Consider the following 23,260-nt stretch of genomic DNA (forward strand, 5'->3'; position numbering starts at 1 on the left):
TGAAAAATCACCATCGGCCCACCAGGCAAATGCCCGGTATGCCCAATGGCCAGTCCAGCTATGCGGTCAGCTAGTGGCTATCAGGAATCTCCAAAAACACTTTTGTAAATATGTGATGTCTTGATGAATCGAGCAGATATTTGAAGTTTACACAGCACCATTTTCGCATGAAAATATCTTAAAAGTTTATTTTGTGACCCAGAAAGAGTAATATTTCAAACTCCGCCACTCTGTGTTCCTCCGCCACAGCCTCGTTTGAGTTTTGGACGAAATGGATTCTGGGATATTGCATTTCGACATTTCAAGCTGATTGGAGACCAAAACAGCCAATCAGATTTCTTTGCATCCAAGTCTGTGATTGGCTGGTTTTGTGGCACAAATATAACGGTGTACAGAAAGAGTTGAATGTGCACGGGCAGAAATGTTGAGAGCACAAGCAACACATTGAGAGCAAGCGCAAATGCAAAAACTGAGCGAGAGGGGCTGCTATAATAGCAAACACTGAAATGCATTTTTTGCATGCAGCAATTAAATTTTTTCACTCAAGTTTAGCTTTTCTCCACTCAAAATAAATTTCTCCTCAAAATGCAACACTTGCACCTGCAATTTTTTTTACGTGCGCTCAGAATAGTGGCACAAAAATAACCCCATATTTTTGGGTCATCTTACACCAAAGAGGAACATGGTTTGGCTCAATACAGGCAGAGTAAAGTAAAAAGTGAAGCAATATTTGAAAAACAATGTATAATATATTGATAACAATGTATAACTAATATCACTAATAACTGATACTGCTGTTTTGGAAACACAATGTGATTTTCTTAATGAAATAAGTATGCAGTGTGGGTGTGATATAAAAAGTAATGCATTGTATACTTACATCACATTTGTCTGTATTGCAGTAATATTGTGCATCATAGTCTCTAAATAAGGTAAATGGTTGCCTGCTACTGGCAAATTAGCTTTGTTTTTCTTTTTACTCAAGTTACATAATCTGTGTAATAGAAAATTTTAAAAGAAACAAACAAAAAACCTCCAACTGTTATTTGTGCAACAATAACTGATCTCACCTTGTAGAAAAAAAAGTGACTGGCCTAAAATTTTTGGCAGTGCAACACTGCTGCAAATGCAAACTCAAACCTATTCAAAAATCTGAAAAGATAAAATAAAGATCAGTAAAGCTCATGAAGATCCGTGGGATCCAGAGCAATGTTCAAGGTGAGTGCATGCTAATCCAAGCAAACAGGTCATATTTTGAGCCTGAATGAGTAAGAAAAGCAATGATGAACTGAAAAGATCTCTTTGGGTTGGTTTTCACCAACTTTGCTGCTGGTATTGCTGGTAAAACGTCAGGTTTAATTTTTTTATGACGATGAGTACCTTTACGGTTGATTGTTTTAGAGGTAACAGACCGTTATGTGACAACGCATCTCTGTAATAGCTGTTGTGAAAAAATGTAAATCAGTGTGTGAGTAAGAAGTAATATGTATCCATCAGCGACTGGTGATCTAAGCTGAACACTTAGAAAAAATGAAGTGGAGTGACTGAAGAACAGTGTCATGGTTGGAATCGGTGAAAACATTAACTTTGTTAAAGAAGTAGATCTTCCCAGGAATCAGTTTGGGTGAGCTGCAGTGATCATCTGTTTTCAAGATATAAGGGAAAGGCAACGCTTTCACTTTGGCCTTCTTTCCACGGATCTTCAGCACGCTCTTGAACACAATGCTATGCAGAGAGACACTTTCCACCGTCCCGATGCGCACTAAACAGAGACGCACACAAATACATTGCATTACAAACCCCCATAAATTCCTAAACAGCAATTGCTACAATGTTTTGTTTTTTAAATTTACATATAGACTGATGTCCTACTTTTTTTGCAAAGATCAGTTTTGTTCATATTATTCACTGATTGAAGTCTGGATTCTGTAAAAGAACATTATAGACACAGAACAGGTGAAATACATGATCTAAGCTGTGCTATTAAGTTCAAATGACACAAAATTTAGTTCTACTTTGTGAGAGGACTTTTAAGTAGAGATGACAGACCATTATTCATCTTTCTCCGATCCTGTCCTGGTTCATGGATTGATCTCAGCCGCTCAGCACAGCATGACCACAGGGTGGTGTTGAAGTAGAGGTGACCACAGCATCTGAATCCCGTCTTAGCAGAGTATAGCACTTCTCTGTCCTCACTTGAGCAGCAAATGTCCTGGATTTAAAAAGACAGTGTTGTTTATATACATAATTATACAATTATACATAAACATAATTGTTTGGAGTTTTTGAGGAATGTGTTAGTTAATGTCAAGTTCACCCAGTAATGTTGCTACATAAGCTAAAATCAGCTTTGTCTGTGTAGATTCACAATTCAGTCCATGTTAGTCTTAAGTGACTTCAATAACAGCAAATATGTGCAAATCTAGCAGTGTCATTATGGTAATTAAAGCCAAAGTGTGAATCTCTTATGAGACACTACCCCACCATGCAATCATGTGAGTTATTAAGATCACATGGTTAAAGGTGTGCTTCAAGTGTGGTTTGAAACACCAGGGAAGGGATTTCAAGACTGTCTGATAGTTGGTGTCATAGACCACCACCTCTATTCAGTGATCGTCATTGGACTGCTTTGCTCCTCTCTTAAACCAACTGTTTTTCTGGTGGGATTTTCAAATGAGTGTCTGTTCTCCTTTAGTTATAAATGTACAGCTGAGTCTTATCCTGATGACTTGGCTCTCCTGTGTTGTACCATGCATCTGGGGGATTTTTAGGTTTCTCCTATGTAACAATCTGAGCACTGTAATGCACAGCACATTTTTTAGCTTTTGTTTGGATGTTTTATCCCTAAACTATGGAGGAAATTATTGTGAGGGAAGGAAGTCTGGTTGGCATAAAGACTATCACTGGTTTAAAGCCAACCAACGGCAGTGGAGTTGAAAGCAGTTTGGAGTGGGCCAATGAGCGAAGTCAATTTTTTTTTTTTTACGTGTGACTCGATAACCCCTTTTCCATTAGTACCTACTCGGATCAACTCTCTACGAATCGAAACAACTTGACTCGGATTGACTGGTTTTCCATTACAACCCACTAGTTCCTTATTTGTGTGCTTGTTGTCATAGCAAAATATCTGTGCATTGCACATTGCAATTGATATGTGACACGAATGCTCCAACAGGTGGACTTAGGTGAACTTCAAAGCAGACTATGGATTTTCGCAAACGAGATACTCTCATGACTCATCAAGTGTTGCTACCTACCACCCAATTCGTGGCAACCAGTCTGACGACGTCATATTTTAGTATCTGTTTGGATTGCTTGGAATCTGGGCTGAGCAGCTACTAAAAAAGCACCTGGACCTAATGGAAAATCCTGGAAACTGTGACAAACCATGCCAAGTCAATTAAAGTAGGTACTAATGGTAAAGGGGCTTATGGGTCCAGCTCACTGACACCATGAAACTTCTTGTTTGAAAGCTTTGGTTTATTATGGTCTAGGAACATCTGCAGACAATGTACTGACTCATCATATACCCAGATGGGAGACATCAAGCGGACTTCAAAGATGTGTAAGAGGAATGACCACTATTAGGTCTCCAGGTATCCATGTCCATCTTTGTAACATATTATAATCAAGGCTTAAACCTGCAACAGCAACCACCCTTTCATCTCTCCCTCTCCTTCCTCACAGCAGCCAAGCCTCCTGTGAAAGTATTTTGCACATTTCCTCCCCTAAAGTGTCCTTGGATCATTGTCCACATGTCACAACATAGGAAAGACAGTACATCAGAACAAGACTCAGCTGTGCATTGGCACGCGCCTTCAAGGATGTTAATAGTTACATTTTTAGCTAAGAAGATAGATGGGTTGAGGACTGCATGGGAGCACATTTGCACTGGTTGGAAGCCCCTCTCCATATTTTGCATACCTCCTCCCACAGAGTGTGCTTGGATCATTGCATGTTGTAGGAGAGACAATAAAGTTGAATTCTATTCTATTCCATTCTCTTCTACTCTAAGATCTTATGACCTAATAAGGTGTAAGACATGATTACATAAACAAAGAGTAGATCTTGAGATAGCATCAGTAATATTAACTCTACCTGTTGCTTTTGCAGAAGGGATCCGCAACACTGTGCGTCCTGTCCATGCTCATCTAACAGTGTCAGATTGTACAGTGTTCCTGCACAGCACTTCATCTGTGGGTCTTTAATGTTGTAGGCTTTAATCCCACAGCAGTGAATATTTTCCAATCTGGAATGTCTGGGTGGAAAACAGAGGTAACCGTTATGATTCAATAAGGACAGTGATAAAGATGTATGCCGAAAAGATTCTGAATTAGATGACTCTTGTCTTATGTATTAACTGGATCTCACTCTGGAAGATACCTTCTTAACTTCTTCAACAGAGTGTTGGCAGGAAAAAAAAAGATTTTCATCTATACTTAACTCAGATGAAAATACTGAAAATTAATAATGAATTATAATTTTATCTCCAACAATATCGATACCAAAAGTGCTGGCTGTGCCTCCTCCAGTGAACGTGCAACTTCAGACAGCACTGCTAAAGATAGGCTTACATAGATGCTCCCCTCATTAGCAGCTGAACATAAACTGTTGATAATGTTCACATCATGGAACATCAATTTATTTTGTGACATCAGTAATGCTTCTGTTTCATAAACATTAACATGCTATGGAGTTATCATATTAATGTCAGCCATTTAACTCTTAGCAGTTACCCTGCAGCTACATTAGCTGCTTGCTTAGTTATAATTAAGGTAGTGGCTGCTGGCTATGGCTATGTGTAATGCTGCCGCTGTTAGTAAGTAAAAGTAAAATGTACTTATTAAGCAATTTTACAGATGAAAATCAATTTATAATAAAACACAAAAAACAGACATAACAATGTAACAATCTAATGGATAATAGAATAAAACATAAAACCAGAAAATAACATAAAGGTGTTGTCACTTTGACAGCTACTCCAGCTGGAAATAAGCTTGATTAGAGCAGCCAAGATTCAACCAGTTCATCTTGTAAAGAGCAAACTATGAAAAGAAAAAAACTGAAATCTTAATGCTATTTGCTGCTGAGTAGGGCGATAATTTAAATAATAACCTCTAAAAAGAAAGCCAAAGAACATAATTATGAAAAGACATGCACACATGAACATAGCCCTTAACAATAAACTTTAACTAAAACAGGACCAAACCCAGTCAGAGACTACACAGACTGAGACAGAAATTCTCTGGCACAGTAGCTCAGTGCATTTTAAAGTCACCACACTGAAAACAAAGTGGGGATAGGGTTTGTGCACAGCTGGAGCATTTGCGTATCGCAGACGCATATACATTCCAAGTAATTTTCCCATGCCACTCCTTTCTGAGTTTTCCTCCACCCTCTCTCAGAAAACATTAAATTATGTGGTTCCCTTTAGCACAGCTGTCCTGAGAGACAAAATGCAATCCAGCGATACATACCAACTAAATTAAAAAAAAGAAAGAAGTTTGTTTCACCAGATTTCATCAGCAATACAACACAACCCGAAACAGATTTCTTCTTTCAGCTGATCCCTTTAGAAGTTCCCACACTGGATATTCCTTACCATCCTCTTTTTTTTTTTGCACCAAATCTTTGCATGTCCTCTTTAGTACATACATAAATCTTCATGTGAGAGTAATGTCTTTCTCTTGCCTGGCAGTTCCAGATTTAACATTCTTTGTCCAGTATATCGACAATCCCTCCTATGCACATGCCTAAACAGCCTCACCTCTCTAACTTTGTCTCAAAAATGCTTGACTTGAGCTGTCCCTCAGGATACACACACACACACACACACACACACACACACACACACACACAATCACCTGTGTCCGTTACAGCAGATCTCAGCATCAGGCTGGTAAATTTCTGTCCCACAGCAGTGTTGTCCCGGGCTGCCATGAAACTGAGAGCAACATATGGTCCCTTTAGTTGGGTCATAAGGAATACCCGTCTCTGAACATTCCTCTCCATCATTTCTGTTCTCGTACAAGGTGTTGTTACAACAGAGAACTCCACGTTGTGCTGAGCCAAACGGTGTGTCCCCACAGCACTTGAAGAATCAGAAATAAAACAGTAATGTGCAGCAATGCAGAAACATCCTATATATCAGATAGAAAACACCCTGAGTAACCGTGTAAAAGGAGCGGGGTGGAGCTCCGAGCTTTCTCATCAAAGTGGTACAAAAACAACTCTTTTTTTTCCACTGGGATCACTGGGTTCGACTGCCGTTAACTCTACATTGTATTGTTCTTTGCAGCAATTGAATCCTGCTCAAATTTACCTTTAATTCTGGACCTGTGCTATCCAGAATTCTTTCTAATCAATTATCTCATTAAAAATCTTGCCAGAATGGACTTATTATATTCTTCCTTTTTCTGTAAGCAAAAGCAAAAGAGCTGAAAGCTGAAAACAGTGCTTAGAGCTCATAGCCTTCACTGGAAACAATTAGATTTTTCTAGAGATTAAGCATTTTGACTTGCATTAATAGAAAAAAGTCAGCCAGCTGGGCAGGCCTGGGAAAAGCAAACAATGTATTGAGTGCATTACTTGATTGATCCAAGGCTTCTGCACAGATGAACAGCCATCACAGCAGACTTGGTTTCCCACCTTGGAATTGCTTTGACCTAAGGAGGGGTGTGAGGGTGGAAAGGGTAGATGGGAACATTTGGGGATGAATTATCTATGGAAAAGATGACTCAGAGGATTTGCGGTCTTTTGTTCTGTTTTTAAATTTGTTTTTGCCAAAATAACATAATAAACACATCCATCTTTGCCATTCTTGTGCACTGCATGTAGGAATTCAGTATAAATGAATCTGAAACCAAACCCAGCAAGAAAACACTGTGACTTCCCATCCCTAGTTTACACTATACACCCTTTGGATGGTACCAGACATTTTGACTGGGCCTTGTAAGTTAATGTTGGAATGCTACTGCTTCTATTTAAGTGGCTACATGCACATTTATAAATTAAGAAAACAGCATATGCCATATTATTGTTATGTGGTTTGTGAGGCCCAGTAAAGCCTATAGTAATAAAGACTATAAAACAATCAAATAAATCACATAAATGCTGTTATTTGGATGATTACTGTCACATAGATGACAAGGAAAGAGAAAGACTCTTGGATGAGCAATATTGACTCTCATAAACAGAAAAAGAAAGAGGTGCACTACACAGTAAATTCATTAACTTATCTCGATATAAAAAACACCTGTGCTATCAAGAAGAAAACAAATAAAGCTGGATTTTTCAACTCTAACTCCCATCTTGACTATTGATCTATAAGATTTTCTGAGATAATGTATTTGGACCATTAAGTGACTTCAGCCTTATTCACTCTGGTGGTAGGAATGTATTAAAAAAAAACAAACAGTTTTTTCAAACATTACATTTGCTACTAAAAAGTTGAGTAAGCACAATTTTTTGACAGAACTAATTTTTAAGTTTTTAAAATGCAAGACCCATTTAGTTTTATGTCTAAAACAGATTTCAAAGATTTAACTTTGTAAAATGCCTTCTCATCTGGTTTGTAACATTTTTTTTGTTTTCTCCTGAATGCAACTTTTGTTTTAAATGAACTGAGGAATGTCTTTCATTGACATGACACCCACTCCATCCTACCTAACATCTGTTTTCCAGGACATAACTCCAAGTCTCCAGCCTCTTTTCCTCACTCTCTCACTACAGAGCACATATTTCACAGCACTGCCTGAACTCAGGCTGACCTGTTGTCCTGTCTATAACCATGGCCAGCAAGAAGGAGCTAAGAGCGGATCCGGACGTTGAATCTGTAATGCTTTTTTTGGCACGAAGCAATAACTGCAGCTCACTGATCATCACCTCTCCTCTTAACCTCTTTTCCACAGCTTCATGATATAGCTCATCAACTTTATCCTTCTGTAGTTGCTATTTAATAGTTGTGGTTTACCTTTGTTCTTGAAAATTAGTGCCTATCCACTTCTTATCCTTTCCTCAGGCCTCCAATCACTCTCTAGGATCATACTGTCAGTCTGTTTAAAAAAAAAACCCCCGCTGCCCTCTACCCTAGACACCTCCATACATCTAAAGGAGTTATGGCTCTGGGATGGTGGCCCAGTGTTCTGTGTTTTGTGTTATTCTTGTTAATCTTTGATTTCCTCATGATTTATCATTGCTAGTCTCTCAGTTTCTGTGTTTCTAGTTCCTTAAGTCTCCCTGTCTCACCACGTCTAATTAGGTTCAGCTGTGTCTCCTATCTGTTGTGCATTTCCCTCATTACCTTGTGTGTATATTTAGGGTGTGCTTCCTTCAGTTCCTTTTCAGACTATCTGCTTGTCATCCTTTGTTTTACCTGAGCTCCCCTTCTTCATAGCTATCTTCACTTCCTCCTTACCAGTCTGCATTCCCTGGTTCACTAACTGCCCTCCATTCATCTTTATCTCTCATTTTCCATTTTAATCCTTAATACACTACTACCATTTAATCATTAGTAATTATTAAACTCTGGCTTTCTCTCTTCTCTATCCCCTCACCCCAACCAGTTGTGGCGGATGGGTGCCTCCCATGAGTCTGGCTCTGCTACAGAGCTCTTCCTGGTAAAAGTACCACTGTTGCCAAGTGCTTGCTTATAGGATAATGTGTAATTGTTGGGGGTTCTTTCTAATATTATAGGTTCTTTACCTTGCAATATAGCAACCTGATAACCCCAACCGATTGGACAGGCAAACTGCGAGTGGACATGGTGGACCCAATGTCACATTTTGCCATGATGGTGGGTTAAACATAACATGCCTTGAAACAAAGGTTGATATGAATTGATGCTATATAGAACACTGAACTGAATTGATGACCAAACCATTTTTCTGGTCATTGTAGACTGGTGGCAGTGACCACATCAAGAACCTGGAAAGACTCATCCTTGATCAGCTCCATATATGAACCTCTTTCAATTCGCTTACCAGCCCCGTCTTGGAGCTGATAACACCGTCATCTACCTGCTCAACCATGTCTATGCCCATCTGAATCAGCCAGCAAGGACTGTGAAGGTCATGTTTTTTTTACTTCCTCAGTGCATTCAGTACCATCAGGCTGACCATCCTGTGTGAGAAGCTGACAGCAATGCAGGTAGATGCCTCTCTTGTGTCCTGGATTGCTGATTACCTGGCTGAAGGTTCATGTGTGTCTTCAAAACTGTGTCTGACGAGATGATCAACAACACTGGGGCTATTCACCCTCTACACCATTGATGGGAGACACTGCACAGAGACCTTTAGAAGTTTTCTGATGAGTCTCCGGTGGTTGAATGCATCAGTGAAGGTGATACATTGACGTAGAGTACCAGGTACTCGACCACACATGGACTCCTTTGTTATGTGGTGCAAGCAGAATTATCTGGAGCTCAACATTACAAAGACCAATGAATTGATTGTGGACTTTAGGAGGATTATGAAACCTGTGACCCCTGTTTCAATCCAGGGACTCCATGTGGACATAGTATGTATAAATACCTTAGAGTACACATTGACAATAAACTAGACTGGGCTAAACACCACTGCACTCTTCAGGAAGAGACAGAGGTGGCTGAAGTCTGTTAATAATTGCTGAACAATGCTCAGGATTTTTTATTGTTCTGGTTACTAGTTAATGACTTGGATCAACTGTGACCACATTATTTCCTCGAGCCGTCATAAAGTATTGTGATTCTGATTATTGGATTTAGCAGTCCATGCTGCCATCCCAAAATCACAACAACAGCTCCATATCATGGAGTAAATGTAGCCTTTTTCCACCAACTAGAATTTTGCAAAGATACAAAATGCCAACTGAAATTCAGTTGAATATCAAATGTAATTTCTAAGATGTGCATGAAATTGTATTAGACAAGTTCTGACCTTCAAGCACAGCTGACTCCTCTGAACAGCAAGATGAATTCTTCAATTGTACTTCAGCACTTTCCTTTTTCCAACAGCAGCACTCGGTCTTTGTGTTGAACTGGTCATGATAACAGCACTGGTGATCTGTAGAGTTCATTTCAAGGATCTTCTTATCGTTAATTGGACCACAACACAGCTGCTTTTCCACATCATATGTCCCTGTGGAAAAAGAACCAGATACTAGAAAATGAAATGCATATAGTGTTCTTTATGCATAATTAAGTTAATGTTAAACTTTTTTAAGGAAACGGGTTTTATATGTTCCTCATACAACAGATCATTTAAATACTTTTTTTTATAGTGAAATACTTGTATTTTGATTAGCTCTGCTTACCTTTATCACAACATCTGTGTTGTGGTGAAGATTTGGCAACAACAGTTGACTGACAACATAAATGCTTATGTATGTTGAAGGTTGTATTTCCACATAAAGGAGCTGTAGAGTCAAAGACCAGGTCAAAATACACACATCATTCATAGTAACCAGCATAAATTTCCTTTAGAAGAAGAACAATAGGAGGCAGAGCCTTCAGCTTTCAGGACCCTCATATGTGGGGGACAGATTTGGGAGACAGACACCCTCCCTGCTTTCAAAGATTAGGTTGAAAACTTCGTTTTTGATAAAGCATATAGTTAGGGCTGGATCAGTTGACCTTGAATCTTGCCTTGAGTAGTTCTTCTTCAGTCACATTTTCCACTACAGGGAGTGCAGAATTATTAGGCAAATGAGTATTTTGTCCACATCATCCTCTTCATGCATGTTGTCTTACTCCAAGCTGTATAGGCTCGAAAGCCTACTACCAATTAAGCATATTAGGTGATGTGCATCTCTGTAATGAGAAGGGGTGTGGTCTAATGACATCAACACCCTATATCAGGTGTGCATAATTATTAGGCAACAGTCCTTTCCTTTGGCAAAATGGGTCAAAAGAAGGACTTGACAGGCTCAGAAAAGTCAAAAATAGTGAGATATCTTGCAGAGGGATGCAGCAGTCTCAAAATTGCAAAGCTTCTGAAGCGTGATCATGAACAATCAAGCGTTTCATTCAAAATAGTCAACAGGGTCGCAAGAAGCGTGTGGAAAAACCAAGGCGCAAAATAACTGCCCATGAACTGAGAAAAGTCAAGCGTGCAGCTGCCAAGATGCCACTTGCCACCAGTTTGGCCATATTTCAGAGCTGCAACATCACTGGAGTGCCCAAAAGCACAAGGTGTGCAATACTCAGAGACATGGCCAAGGTAAGAAAGGCTGAAAGACGACCACCACTGAACAAGACACACAAGCTGAAACGTCAAGACTGGGCCAAGAAATATCTCAAGACTGGTTTTTCTAAGGTTTTATGGACTGATGAAATGAGAGTGTGTCACGGCGGGGTGCGTGTGTGTGGAAACAGGACCCAAAAGCAGATGACGATGAGGAGTAGTAAGGTTTAACAGAAAGGTGAGGCTTTATTTAAATGACGGCAGGGTTAAACCAGGAAACCAAAACAAACTGGCAAAACACTAAGAAACAAAACACTAAAGGTACTAAGACCAAAAACTATAACTATAACTGAGGTGGAAAATAACAGGCAAAGACTAAGACTATAACTGTAACTCTGGTGAGATAAACAGACTAAGACTAACGTGGAATTAACAGACGAAAACTAGAACTATGGCTGAGGTAAACAGACGAACCGACAATGGCATGAAGAAAACAAAAGGCTTAAATACAGACATGAGGTGATCAGGGGAAGTGGAGACACATGGGGGAAACAGCTGACAGACATAAACCTAATGACAGGACCAGGAGAGGAAAGCTAAATACAATGAACAAAGAACACATGACATTGTCAAAATAAAACAGGAAATACTAAAACTAAACATGACAACACAACTTAACAGACCTAATACGTGATGAATAAATACAAAACCCCAAAACATAGAAAACCCAGGAACAATAACTGCCTAAACTAAAGGCAGATAGGAAATAACACAAACTAAATCACATAACAAAATGAGACAAATACAAACATGAACTCAGAGCGCTGGGTCAGAGACCCAGCCTGTGACAGAGTGAGTCTTGATGGGCCAGATGGATGGGCCCGTGGCTGGATTGGTAAAGGGCAGAGAGCTCCAGTCCGACTCAGACGCCAGCAAGGTGGAGGTGGAGTACTGGTTTGGGCTGGTATCATCAAAGATGAGCTTGTGGGGCCTTTTCGGTTGAGGATGGAGTCAAGCTCAACTCCCAGTCCTACTGCCAGTTTCTGGAAGACACCTTCTTCAAGCAGTGGTACAGGAAGAAGTCTGCATCCTTCAAGAAAAACATGATTTTCATGCAGGACAATGCTCCATCACACGCGTCCAAGTACTCCACAGCGTGGCTGGCAAGAAAGGGTATAAAAGAAGAAAAACTAATGACATGGCCTCCTTGTTCACCTGATCTGAACCCCATTGAGAACCTGTGGTCCATCATCAAATGTGAGATTTACAAGGAGGGAAAACAGTACACCTCTCTGAACAGTGTCTGGGAGGCTGTGGTTGCTGCTGCACGCAATGTTGATGGTGAACAGATCAAAACACTGACAGAATCCATGGATGGCAGGCTTTTGAGTGTCCTTGCAAAGAAAGGTGCTATATTGGTCGCTGATTTGTTTTTGTTTTGTTTTTGAATGTCAGAAATGTATATTTGTGAATGTGGAGATGTTATATTGGTTTCACTGGTAAAAATAAATAATTGAAATGGGTATATATTTGTTTTTTGTTAAGTTGCCTAATAATTATGCACAGTAATAGTCACCTGCACACACAGATATCCCCCTAAAATAGCTAAAACTAAAAACAAACTAAAAACTACTTCCAAAAACATTCAGCTTCTTTGGGTTCATTGAGAACATGGTTGTTGTTCAATAATAAAATTATTCCTCAAAAATACAACTTGCCTAATAATTCTGCACTCCCTGTAATGTATTTATATTCTACTCTGCTTTCGTTATTATTAACGGCTCTTTTCCACATCATGTTGTTACGATTCGGTGTTGTCAGTGTTTTGTTTTAGACGTGACGGTTGTGTTTTCTGCTTTACTTTGAAAGTCTGTCTTATCTCAGTGAGTTCAATTTACGCTTCCTTGTCTCGTCAGTTCTGATTTGCCCCAGCTGTGTTTCCCTCCTGTTGTCCATTCCCTGATTGCTCCCTCTATGTATTTAAGCCCTGTGTTTCAGTTTGTCATGTTTGCGACCCCCCCCAGGTTGTAAATAGTTTGGTGGTTTGATGTAAGTAAATGTCTTATTTTGCTTTGATGTAAGTAAATGTCTTATTTTGCTTTGATGTAAGTAAATGTCTTATTTTGCTTTGATGTAAGTAGTTGTTGATACTTTCGTTTTGGGACTTTTTTTGTGGAGACCCGTAGTAGTTTGTTTGTTTTGTTTTTTTTCCTTATTTTTATTTTTCCTGTGTTGCACGCCGGTTGCCTAGGCCGGGGTGTAACAATGTGTTTTGTCCTGTCTTCCTCTCCTCATCCCATATGGTCACGCCAGATGGCCACCCTTCCCTGAACCTGGCTCTTATGGACGTTTCTTCCTGTTAAAGCAAAGTTTTTAATTCCCAATGTTGCCAAAGCACTTGCTCATAGGGGGTTATATGACTGTTAGGGTTCTCTCTGTTTTCTTTTAATTATTTTAGGGTTTCACCTAACAATTTAAGCACCTTGAGGAAACTGTTGTTGTGATTTAGTGCTAAATAAATAAAACCTAATTTAAAATTAAATCGAATGAGTCCGAATAGAATAAAACACAGACCCTCTAAAAATTTGGTTAAAAACTTTTCTTTTAAATGAAGCATATAATTAGGGCTGGATCAGGTGACCTGAATTCTTTTGTTGTGCTGTTATCTGCCTCTTAAGTCTGATGTCATTAGCCATTTCCTTGTACAAATTCTATTTCAGTTCCCAAACTTAAACAAATATCTTCTGTGGAATGTGAGGAATGTGCATATTTGATCTGTCTCCAAGAAACGGTACAACTTATTTGAGGGAATAATTTGCTCCCATGCTCCCTGTTTCTCATGAAAGAAATGTCAATGCTTTGGAGGGGGAGATGAGTAAGTACATGCATATTTGGCATTTAATGACAAAGAACAAAGGACACTTTTTAAACCGTGTGAAACACTGCTAAAATCACAGCGAATGTCAGTCTGGCGAGGGCAGACTGTAGGGGTTGACAAAAGGACCCGAAACGCAGACTCCAAGGAACAGGGAACAGAACTTGAAATGTTAACAAAAAGCGAGCCATTTAATATGGCTGGTAAAAAAGGTACAAACAAAGGGCAAGGCAAACTGAAGCAAAATTAACACAAACCTAAACTGGGAAATCTAAACAAACAATAAGAAAAACCTAGACAAGAAACTTGGAAGCGAAGCGAAGCATGGCATGGCATGGCATAGGAAACATGGCGTGGACAACAGACGACCTGACAATGACACACTGAAAACGGAGGACTTAAATACACACAGGAGGATAATGAGGGAAGTGGGAACACATGAAGAAACAGCTGACACACATGAACATAACGACATCACAAGGAGAGAGTAACACTAAAAACATTGAATATAGGAACACAGGACCCCTTCAAAATAAAACAGGAACTATAATGAGACGCAGACATGACAACATGAAACACACGAAGGGCAAGGGAGACTTCACAAGGGGGAACTAATAAGCAAATGAACATAGGAAACCTAATAAGCATAAACATACACTATAAACATCAAAAGAACTAAAACTCAAAACACTGGGTCATAAGACCCAGGATCGTGACAGCGAACTTTTACACTTTGTATTTTAGTCATAGTTTACTACAATCTCGTGATGTTTAGTTGACTAAAAATAGGCTTCCAAATTCTTTTACTTTTAGTCTAACTTATAACTAAACGTAAATGACAAGACAACAGACTGATTAAAACAAAGTCAAGATTTGCTGTCAAAATTAACACTGGACTTCCAGTGTTAATGACCCATAGAGCTTTTGGTTTAACATAACTACTGTATAATAACTTGCATGAGGGAAAACAGAAAATAACACATTTGCTCAGGAAACGGTTCTGTTTGTTTGTTTGTTCTTGAATTGCAAGTTAGGTTGGGGCAGGTTTACTAATTTGTCTTTGCTTGCATACTTTCTAGTCAATCATCCCCCCCCCCACCCCCAAGACTGCCCCCCTTAAGACTGATTTGTACCGTGACTCAAACTGCATCAACTTTCATTAGACTGGTCCCACACAGTGTTACATGCAGTTAAGTCCTGAACTGACCTGCAGATACACCAAAGTCCTTGAAACAACAGGATGAATCCTTCGATTGTATCTCCACGCTTTCCTCATTTGAACAGCAGCACTGAGTCTCTGTGTCATACTGGTTGTGACCACAGCACTGGTGGTGACTGGAATTCCTCATCAGAATCATCTTGCTCTCATTCGGACCACAGCACAACTGCTTGTCCTTATCATAAGCCTCTGTGGAAAAGACCATGGTGATTCATTATATTTCTACCTCCTACAAATGTTGTACTACTGAATTATTCTACTGAATAAGCAATTGCACTACATTAAAAGAAAAAATTTTCTGCTGTTTTCCAGAAAATTCTGTGATAAAACCACATTTATTATATATTATATTTAAGCTTCTCCAAAACAATTTGTATATTTTCATAGGTTTCTTTTAACTGGACAGTTAACTTTCCTTGGTATAGGGTTATAATGTGATGTTTTTCATCAATGTGTTCAGTTCTGCTCACCTTTACCACAGCATTCAGCCATTGGTCCAGGTTTTGCTACGATGGTTGATTGACAGCATATTTCATTGACTGGGTTGTACGCCTTCAGGTCACAGCACTTGGACACCTTTTCACTTAGACCCTGTGTAACAGCTGGAAGTGTGTCATGGTAAGTGCATTAACTCAGTACTAGAAGGTTCACAAGTTCCACGAGTCCCAAAGCTCAATCTAAAAATAGCTAGGGGGTGTTTCACTTTTACGTAAACCAACCACAACAAACACAACCACAACTCTTGGGGTTTTTCAAAACATGTTTTTCGCAGTGTTTAGTCATGCACTGGAGCCATTAACTCTTGGGAGAAGCGAATGACTCAGAGAAAATTTCCTCACTGACATTTTTTAAAAGCCCTTCATCTGCTTACTGCGCAGAATGTCAGTGTGAGTGACGTACACAGAGCAGTAAAAAAGGACTGTTGCAGCAGCTTTGAATAAATGAAAATACCTAACTTAGTTTAAGTGCTAACAGATGAATCCATGGACGAATCATATTTATTAGCATGGTCTTTTTAAAAGCTCTTTTATAAAGTTTTGTTTTAATCTTTTGTATGTGGCTGTTTCTAATCTCCATGAGGCACTTTGTAACCCCAAGGAAATTCAAAGCATGATCATTGCACATGGTTTATTTATGTTAGAAGGAGAGTAGCTGCAATAATTTTTAAGTTTCCAGTTTATTCGGTTAAGTATTAAGTTTTCTAGTCCAATACAGTTCAAATGTTCCACAAACTGCAGTTCCAACATTGGAGTAATATCTTGTTCCATAAATGGTAAATGGCCTGTATTTGTATAGCGCTTTACTAGTCCCTAAGGACCCCAGTCATCCACCCATTCACACACTGGTGATGGCAAGCTACATTGTAGCCACAGCCACCCTGGGGCGCACTGACAGAGGCGAGGCTGCCAAACACTGGCGCAACCGGGCCCTCTGACCACCACCAGTAGGCAATGGGTGAAGTGTCTTGCTCAAGGACACAATGACCAAGACAGAGACTGTCCAAGCTCCCACCGGCAACCTTCCGATTACAAGGCGAACTCCCAACTCTTGAGCCACATCGCTCCATAAGTGAAGCTGCTGCTTTAAACCTTTTTATGCTCATCATACCATTAACTAATACTTACATTATTAAATTCTCATTTTCACCTTGTTAAGGTGCCCAATTTCTTGCAAGATCACAAAGTCAAATTTCCACTTTGAATTTTAATTATTCTTTTGTTAGTTGTTTTACAAGTTGATTACCTGTGGTGCTGTGTCCATGTTGTATTTTACAACAAGTGGCTGTTCCAGGATTGTAAGGCTCCTTTCCACAGCAAAATAGATTTACACCAGGGTGAAGCTTATTTTCACAGCAAACAGCCTCTTGGATGTCATACTGTATTCCATTGCAGTCTCTTCTGAAAAGCATAGAAGACAAAATCCAGGACATTATCCCTGACACTCATTTGTATTCATCTGACATAAAAGTACATAAATTTCGTATAAATATGAAAAACATTTTACAGCTAGACCTATGCGTTCCTTCATAGTCCCATGCAATACTGATCTCTGATGGACTGATATGAAAACACTGTAGTTGGACAGAACAGTTGGGTCCAGGTTTTGTTTTTTAAGAAGAGGCTGAACTACAGCTTGTTTAAAGCATGATGGGACGCAGCCTGTAGCAAGGGACGTAGTAATTAATCTCAGGATAAAAGGCCCAACAGTATTAAAAGTGCTTTTAAGCAAGCTCGGGGGGAGTGTGATGATCTTAGGTTACTAACTACCGCGGTCAAGTCCTTAAGGGAGACGGGATCAAACTGCTCTAAGACAGCTGAGCACACAGGAGAAGGACTCTGATCTGAGGCAGCAGACAACGAGACAAGGGCCCTAATCTATAGGATCTTGTCATTAAAAAATGCTAAAAAATCATCGCACATACTTGGTGAAGAAGTGACTCCAGAATTATCACATAAACTAAGAAAGCGATTAAGAACATTAAAAAGTACCTGAGGCCTGTGACTGTTTACTGACACTAAGTTTGAGACAAACTGTGTCTTTGCAGTTTTTACAGCTTCTTGGTAAGCAGAAAGACGAGTCCTTAAAATCTGTAGGGAAACATGCAATCTGTCCTTTTTCCATCTCCTTTCAGCGCGTCTGTTGTCACGTCTGAGGGAGCGTGTATGTTCATTCAACCACGGATAAATGCTTAGCGCGCACAGTCCTGAGCGGAGCAATAGAGTCTAAGATATCAGTGCAGGTAGAATGAAGAATGTCCGAAAGGTCCTCAACACTTTTACAGTTGGAGTTCATTATTCCAGAGTCCATCAAGGCAGCAGAAAAAGCGGGCGCTGTTAGTGCATTAAGCGCTCGCTTTTTGCGCGCTGGGACGTATGGCTTATCCACCGAGCAGCGCAGGATTAGAGTGAACAACACAGGAAGATGATGAGATGCGCAACTCGGATATTTCCGTGATGCACACCTCCAACCCGTGGGAGCGCACCAAGTCCAGTGTGTGACCTTTTTCATGCGTGGGACCAGTAACCCACTGGGTCAAGTTAAAAGAGTCAATAATATTTAAAAAGTCCTTAACCAAAAGTTTAGAGTCACAGCAGACATGGATGTTAAAATCACCAAGGATTAAAAAACTGTCAAATTTAAGAACGATTCCAGCCATAAAACCTGAAAACTCTTTGATAAAATCCTTGTTAAACTTGGGAGGGCGATATATGAGGGCACACAGCAAAGGCGCAGCAGAATTCAGGTGTAACTCAAACAGCTGGAGTTCAAAACTAGAAAATGAGTCGTGCTGTAATGTTTGATGGTAATGAAATCGAATGTTGAACACGGTGGCTAAGGGAGGCTGAAGAATGAGAAATTAGGAGGGACCAGCTCCGAAAAAGCTACAGACTCAACGGGTTGAAGCCATTCTGTCAGAAACAGAAAGTCCAACTGTTGTGACTTTATGAAGTCGTTTAATACAAACGTCTTGTTTGCTAATGATCTTACATTTAGTAAAGCCATTTGGAATGTGTAGATCCTAACATCAGACGCTCCAGCTCGGTTAAGTGTGCAAAGATTTCTGTGGTCCACACCGCATCCACGGGTCCGAGGCCGCTTAGGGAAATAAAATGCTGAGAGCGGGGGATCAAGTGTCGTGGGAGCTCCAGGGACAACAGGCAGGATCCATCTAAAGATGCACTCTGCTGGTCCAGTAGTTCCACGAGAAGCACGGAGAAGAGATCGGACTTTGATGAGTGTACCAGCCCGCTTTCCTCGTTTCCTCGGGCGCTTCTTCCAGGAAGTGGTGTAGGAGTGTTGGCACAGATAAACCAGGATACAGGGCTCAAAAAGTGGTGGAGGAGGCCCATAATCATCTCCTGTCTCAGTTTGCTTAAAAGCCAGGTCATACGATGCTTTGATTTCTAAGAGTAACTGGCGATTGTACACACGCATGTTAAGATGTTGTTAAAATGAACGTCTTACCAAAATGTTTCTTTTTATTTCAGTCAATTCCCTTATTTTTGCCAAAACATTTTTTGTTATATTTTTTGTTACAAACATTATTTGTTCTTTCATTTGGGGAGGGAAGCCACCTAGGGTTTCTAAAACTTTGCTGCAGCGATGCAGATTTAGTGGAGGACTTGCATTACCTAATTTTCTAGCCTACTACTGGGCCGCTCACATCCATAAACTTTGCTACTGGCTAAAATCTTCTGGTTCCTCGTGGTGTAAATTGGAGCTATCATCATGTAAGGGCTCTTCTTTACCAGCTTTGCTCTATTCCTCTTTACCCGTAAAACCCTCTCTGTATACTGATAATCAGGTGGTTCTTAACACACTCAAAATCTGGTTTCAGTTTAGACGTCACTTTAATTTTGTAATGCCATCTTCCTCGGGTCCTTTAAGCGACAACCATTTATTTCCCCCATCACTTTTTGACTCAACATTCTCAGTGTGGTGTGACAAGGGTATAAAACAGTTCAAACATTTATATGTGGATGGTGTTTTCGATAGTTTTCCCAATTTGTCTTCTCATCTATTACCCATTTGTTTCGCTATTTTCAAATTTGAAATTTTGTTGCCAAGTGTTTCCCAAATTTCCCCTCTTTACCTCCAGAACAGCAGTGGGAAACTACATTATCATTTAGTCCTCATCACAGAGGAACCATTTCGAAACTCTATGATACTATCCTGTCTTTTAGTAACCACTCTAATGTTAAGCTTAAGTGTACATGGGAAGGAGAACTAGGAATTCAAATACATGAGGAGTCTTGGGAACAGGCTATAGCGAGGGTACGATCTTCCACCTCCTGTGCTCGTCTTGGACTTATTCAATTTAAGGTCATACACAGGGTGCATTTCTCTAAGTCTAGACTTTCTGAATTGTATCCAGAAGTGGAAAATAAATGTGATAAATGCCATGGTTCTCCTTGTCCTTGTGGGGCGATCGTGGCTCAAGAGTTGGGAGTTCGTCTTGTAATCGGAAGGTTGCCGGTTCGAGCCCCGGCTTGGACAGTCTCGGTCGTTGTGTCCTTGGGCAAGACACTTCACCCGTTGCCTACTGGTGGTGGTCAGAGGGCCCGGTGGCGCCAGTGTCCGGCAGCCTCGCCTCTGTCAGTGCGCCCCAGGGTGGCTGTGGCTACAATGTAGCTTGCCATCACCAGTGTGTGAATGTGTGTGTGGATGACTGGATATGTAAAGCGCTTTGGGGTCCTTAGGGACTAGTAAGGCGCTATATAAATACAGGCCATTTACCATTTGTCACCTTAGCCACATGTTCTTTCTGTGTCCTGAGCTAGAAGGTTTCTGGACAGGGTATTTTGCTATTATGTTCTTGGGGTAACTCTTCATCCTTGTCCTCTGATTCCTGTATTCGGGATTCCTGATTGCTCACTTACACTTGATTCTACACAAAAGGATATTATAGCCGTCTAATATTGTTGCATTGGAAGTCTGTTAAGTATCCTACTATTTCCCGGTGGCTTAAAGATGTCATGTTTATTTTTAAACTTGAAAAAATTAAATATACGTTGAGAGGTTGCACAGCCAAGGAAAGGTCAATTGTATTTCGGTAACTGCAAGTACTGTGTTGTTTTCATTTTTCAATAAAAATATTTGCAAAAAAAAAAAAAAATTTGTTTCAATGTCCAAATATATATGGACCTATTTGTATCATTGGAAATGTGCACTGTAGCAGCAAACAGTTTGCAACCACGTGACATTGCGATATGATAGCTTTGTTGTATGTACAAGTCAGAAATAAACCTGGACAGATCACATTAACAAGTGGAAGAAATATTTTTTCAAATCTTGGGAGACAAATTTGCCACTACAGGTTTATTTGGAGCAGCGGTTTTGTCTTTGGAGCTCCACCATGGATGCCACTTTTTCACCCAATTTCTTTTTTATTGTTGGATCATGAGCACCAAACTTAAGCGAGTCAAGTGAATCCTGTGGGTCTTTAAATGTTGTCTTTTATTTGTTGTGACCACCAGATATGCTCTAGGAATCATTTTGGTAGGCCAGCCACTCCTGGGAAGGTACACTACTGTTTTGTCCTTTTGTTCATAATGGCTCTCACCATAGTTTGGCGGAGTCCGAAAACCTGAGAAATTTCTTTTTAACCCTCTCCAGACTGATAGACTACTCAGTTGCTTTATTTTGCCTCTGTTCTTGAGTTTCTTTAAGTCTGACATTAAACAGGTTGTGTGTGGCTAGTGAAACTGAATTAAGCATTCCAAAAAAGAAAAAAATATCTTACTGAGAACCAGCCTAATTTATGTCCTATGTAATGGACATTTGTTTTTAGTCAATGTCTTTTGACTTATTTGAGCTACCCTACTAAGTCCTGTTGTACTAAATAGAGAACATCCTGGGCTTTCCATTGATATACTGTGTGTCTGGGTGGATTTCCAAAAAGGCAGGAAATCCCAAAACACTTTCAATGGGAAGTTCCTTTTTTCCTCGGGGCTCAGGCATTTTTTCCCCATTATAAAAGGAGAACACCTCTGCACATGCACACAGTGAGTGAAGAGGGAGTGACCTACCGATTACAGTCCCTTCTGGAGGTTGCATTAGCTCCCACTGCAGGCTCTGTCAGCAAGCACAAGATCAAAAGTGTGAGTCACTGGTAAATATAATTAGAGTAAACTCTGTTCACATTTCAACAATCATATTTCATATTTCAACAATCATCTAGATTGATAGTAATTTTGTTAATCTGAAAGTAACACTGGGATTGCTTAAATATTGTATAGTTCATTGGTTACAGATGATTCACTGTGCTTTAATGAACAGCACAAGAGTGAGCTGGGGTTTCTTCAAATGCGAGCATTAGCCAAGCGCCTCCACCCACATGTCACCCTAACAAAAGGATTGCCCTTTTTCTTTCCCAAAGCATCATCACTGTAAAATTCTACGTCAGGGCAAAATGCACACCAGAGACATTAGGAGGAGGGTTTCAGGCAAGAGAAGAAAATAATACCAAAGGCACAGTTTCCACGAACTTGGAGTTGTTCTTCAATAAATTAGTAGATAAAAGTATCATGCACGTTACAGTGCTTATTGCGTCATCACGCACATGAGACCTAAAACCACTTATCTGCTCTTAAAAACAATGATGCCAAATTGACATGGCGCATTATGTATAAATACATGCAGTCTTAGAACCTATAACTCGTATACAGTACTTATATAACTCCATCTACCGTCTGCCTCTTAAACACAAACATATATATGCACAGACGTACAACAAAGCAGTCGCGGAAATTGAAAAAAATAAATAAAAGAATCTATATCAGCTGTGTGGAAATAGTGATCAAGTGACCCTTCAATCAAACTCTCTCTCTCTCTCTCTCACACACACACACACACACACACACACACACACACACACACACACACACACACACACACACACACACACTCACGAAAAACAAGAAAAAAAGAAAGAAAAACTCACCAGAATTAGTGGTTAAACCAAAAATCAGCCAGGCTGAAATGGACATATAAGCATTATTAAAAGTATATATATATATATATATGTAAGTAGAGAATCAAATAAATTAAGAATTTATCTCAAATAATCCTAAAGTCATTTTGTAAACGATTTCAACCTACCAAATCCTAGACCCCAAAGAGGAAACATTTGGAAGCCTTTTAGTAGAATCTGAATGCCTGAATAAGAGAATGAAATTCAAGCAGGGAAAAAACTGAAGAATTTAAGCTGTTTTAAAGCCACACCCCCACGTGATATAGTCTAAAAATATGACATGTATAAAGACACAATCAGCGTGCTTGCCCAACACGTTTAGACCCAACAAGCGCTTCGTCAGCAAGAGGTGTACGATAGACACGCCATCGTGAATTTAATATTTTTGCTCAGGTGAAACTTAAAAAGAATTTAAAACTGGATCACCAGATTTCAAAACTGGTTCCAGCACTGACTTTTCCCTTACCTGAAATAGTTGACGATGTTTTTCACCGACTCTGATTAGTGGCTGACCTGCTCTGCCACCTGAGCTA

The 23,260-nt window shown here is 39.8% G+C and overlaps 1 protein-coding gene across 2 annotated transcripts; it reads right to left on the reverse strand.

The window, feature by feature from the left end:
* Positions 1-338: 338 nt before the first annotated feature.
* LOC102298103 lies at positions 339-22,910 on the reverse strand. 2 transcript variants are annotated; one of them, XM_014330214.2, is made up of 14 exons: positions 22,856-22,910; positions 22,698-22,730; positions 21,784-21,829; positions 16,997-17,151; positions 15,724-15,855; positions 15,242-15,442; positions 10,291-10,392; positions 9,915-10,115; positions 6,589-6,665; positions 5,865-5,944; positions 4,099-4,258; positions 2,050-2,212; positions 1,873-1,926; positions 339-1,762 (listed from the first exon to the last, which is right to left on the reverse strand). In XM_014330214.2, exons 1-14 carry the CDS (start codon positions 22,881-22,883, stop codon positions 1,509-1,511), a joined length of 1,686 nt encoding a protein of 561 aa, XP_014185700.1. In that variant the 5' UTR covers positions 22,884-22,910; the 3' UTR covers positions 339-1,508. The 2 variants fall into 2 exon arrangements, with proteins under 2 accessions (XP_014185700.1, XP_005950085.2); XM_005950023.3 differs by having other exon boundaries at positions 5,865-6,091.
* Between the last annotated feature and the right edge of the window lie 350 nt (positions 22,911-23,260).

The sequence above is a fragment of the Haplochromis burtoni genome, unplaced genomic scaffold (genome assembly GCF_018398535.1).
Source record: "Haplochromis burtoni strain Fernald_Lab_line unplaced genomic scaffold, NCSU_Asbu1 Contig_700, whole genome shotgun sequence".
Classification (NCBI taxonomy): Eukaryota; Metazoa; Chordata; class Actinopteri; order Cichliformes; family Cichlidae; genus Haplochromis; species Haplochromis burtoni.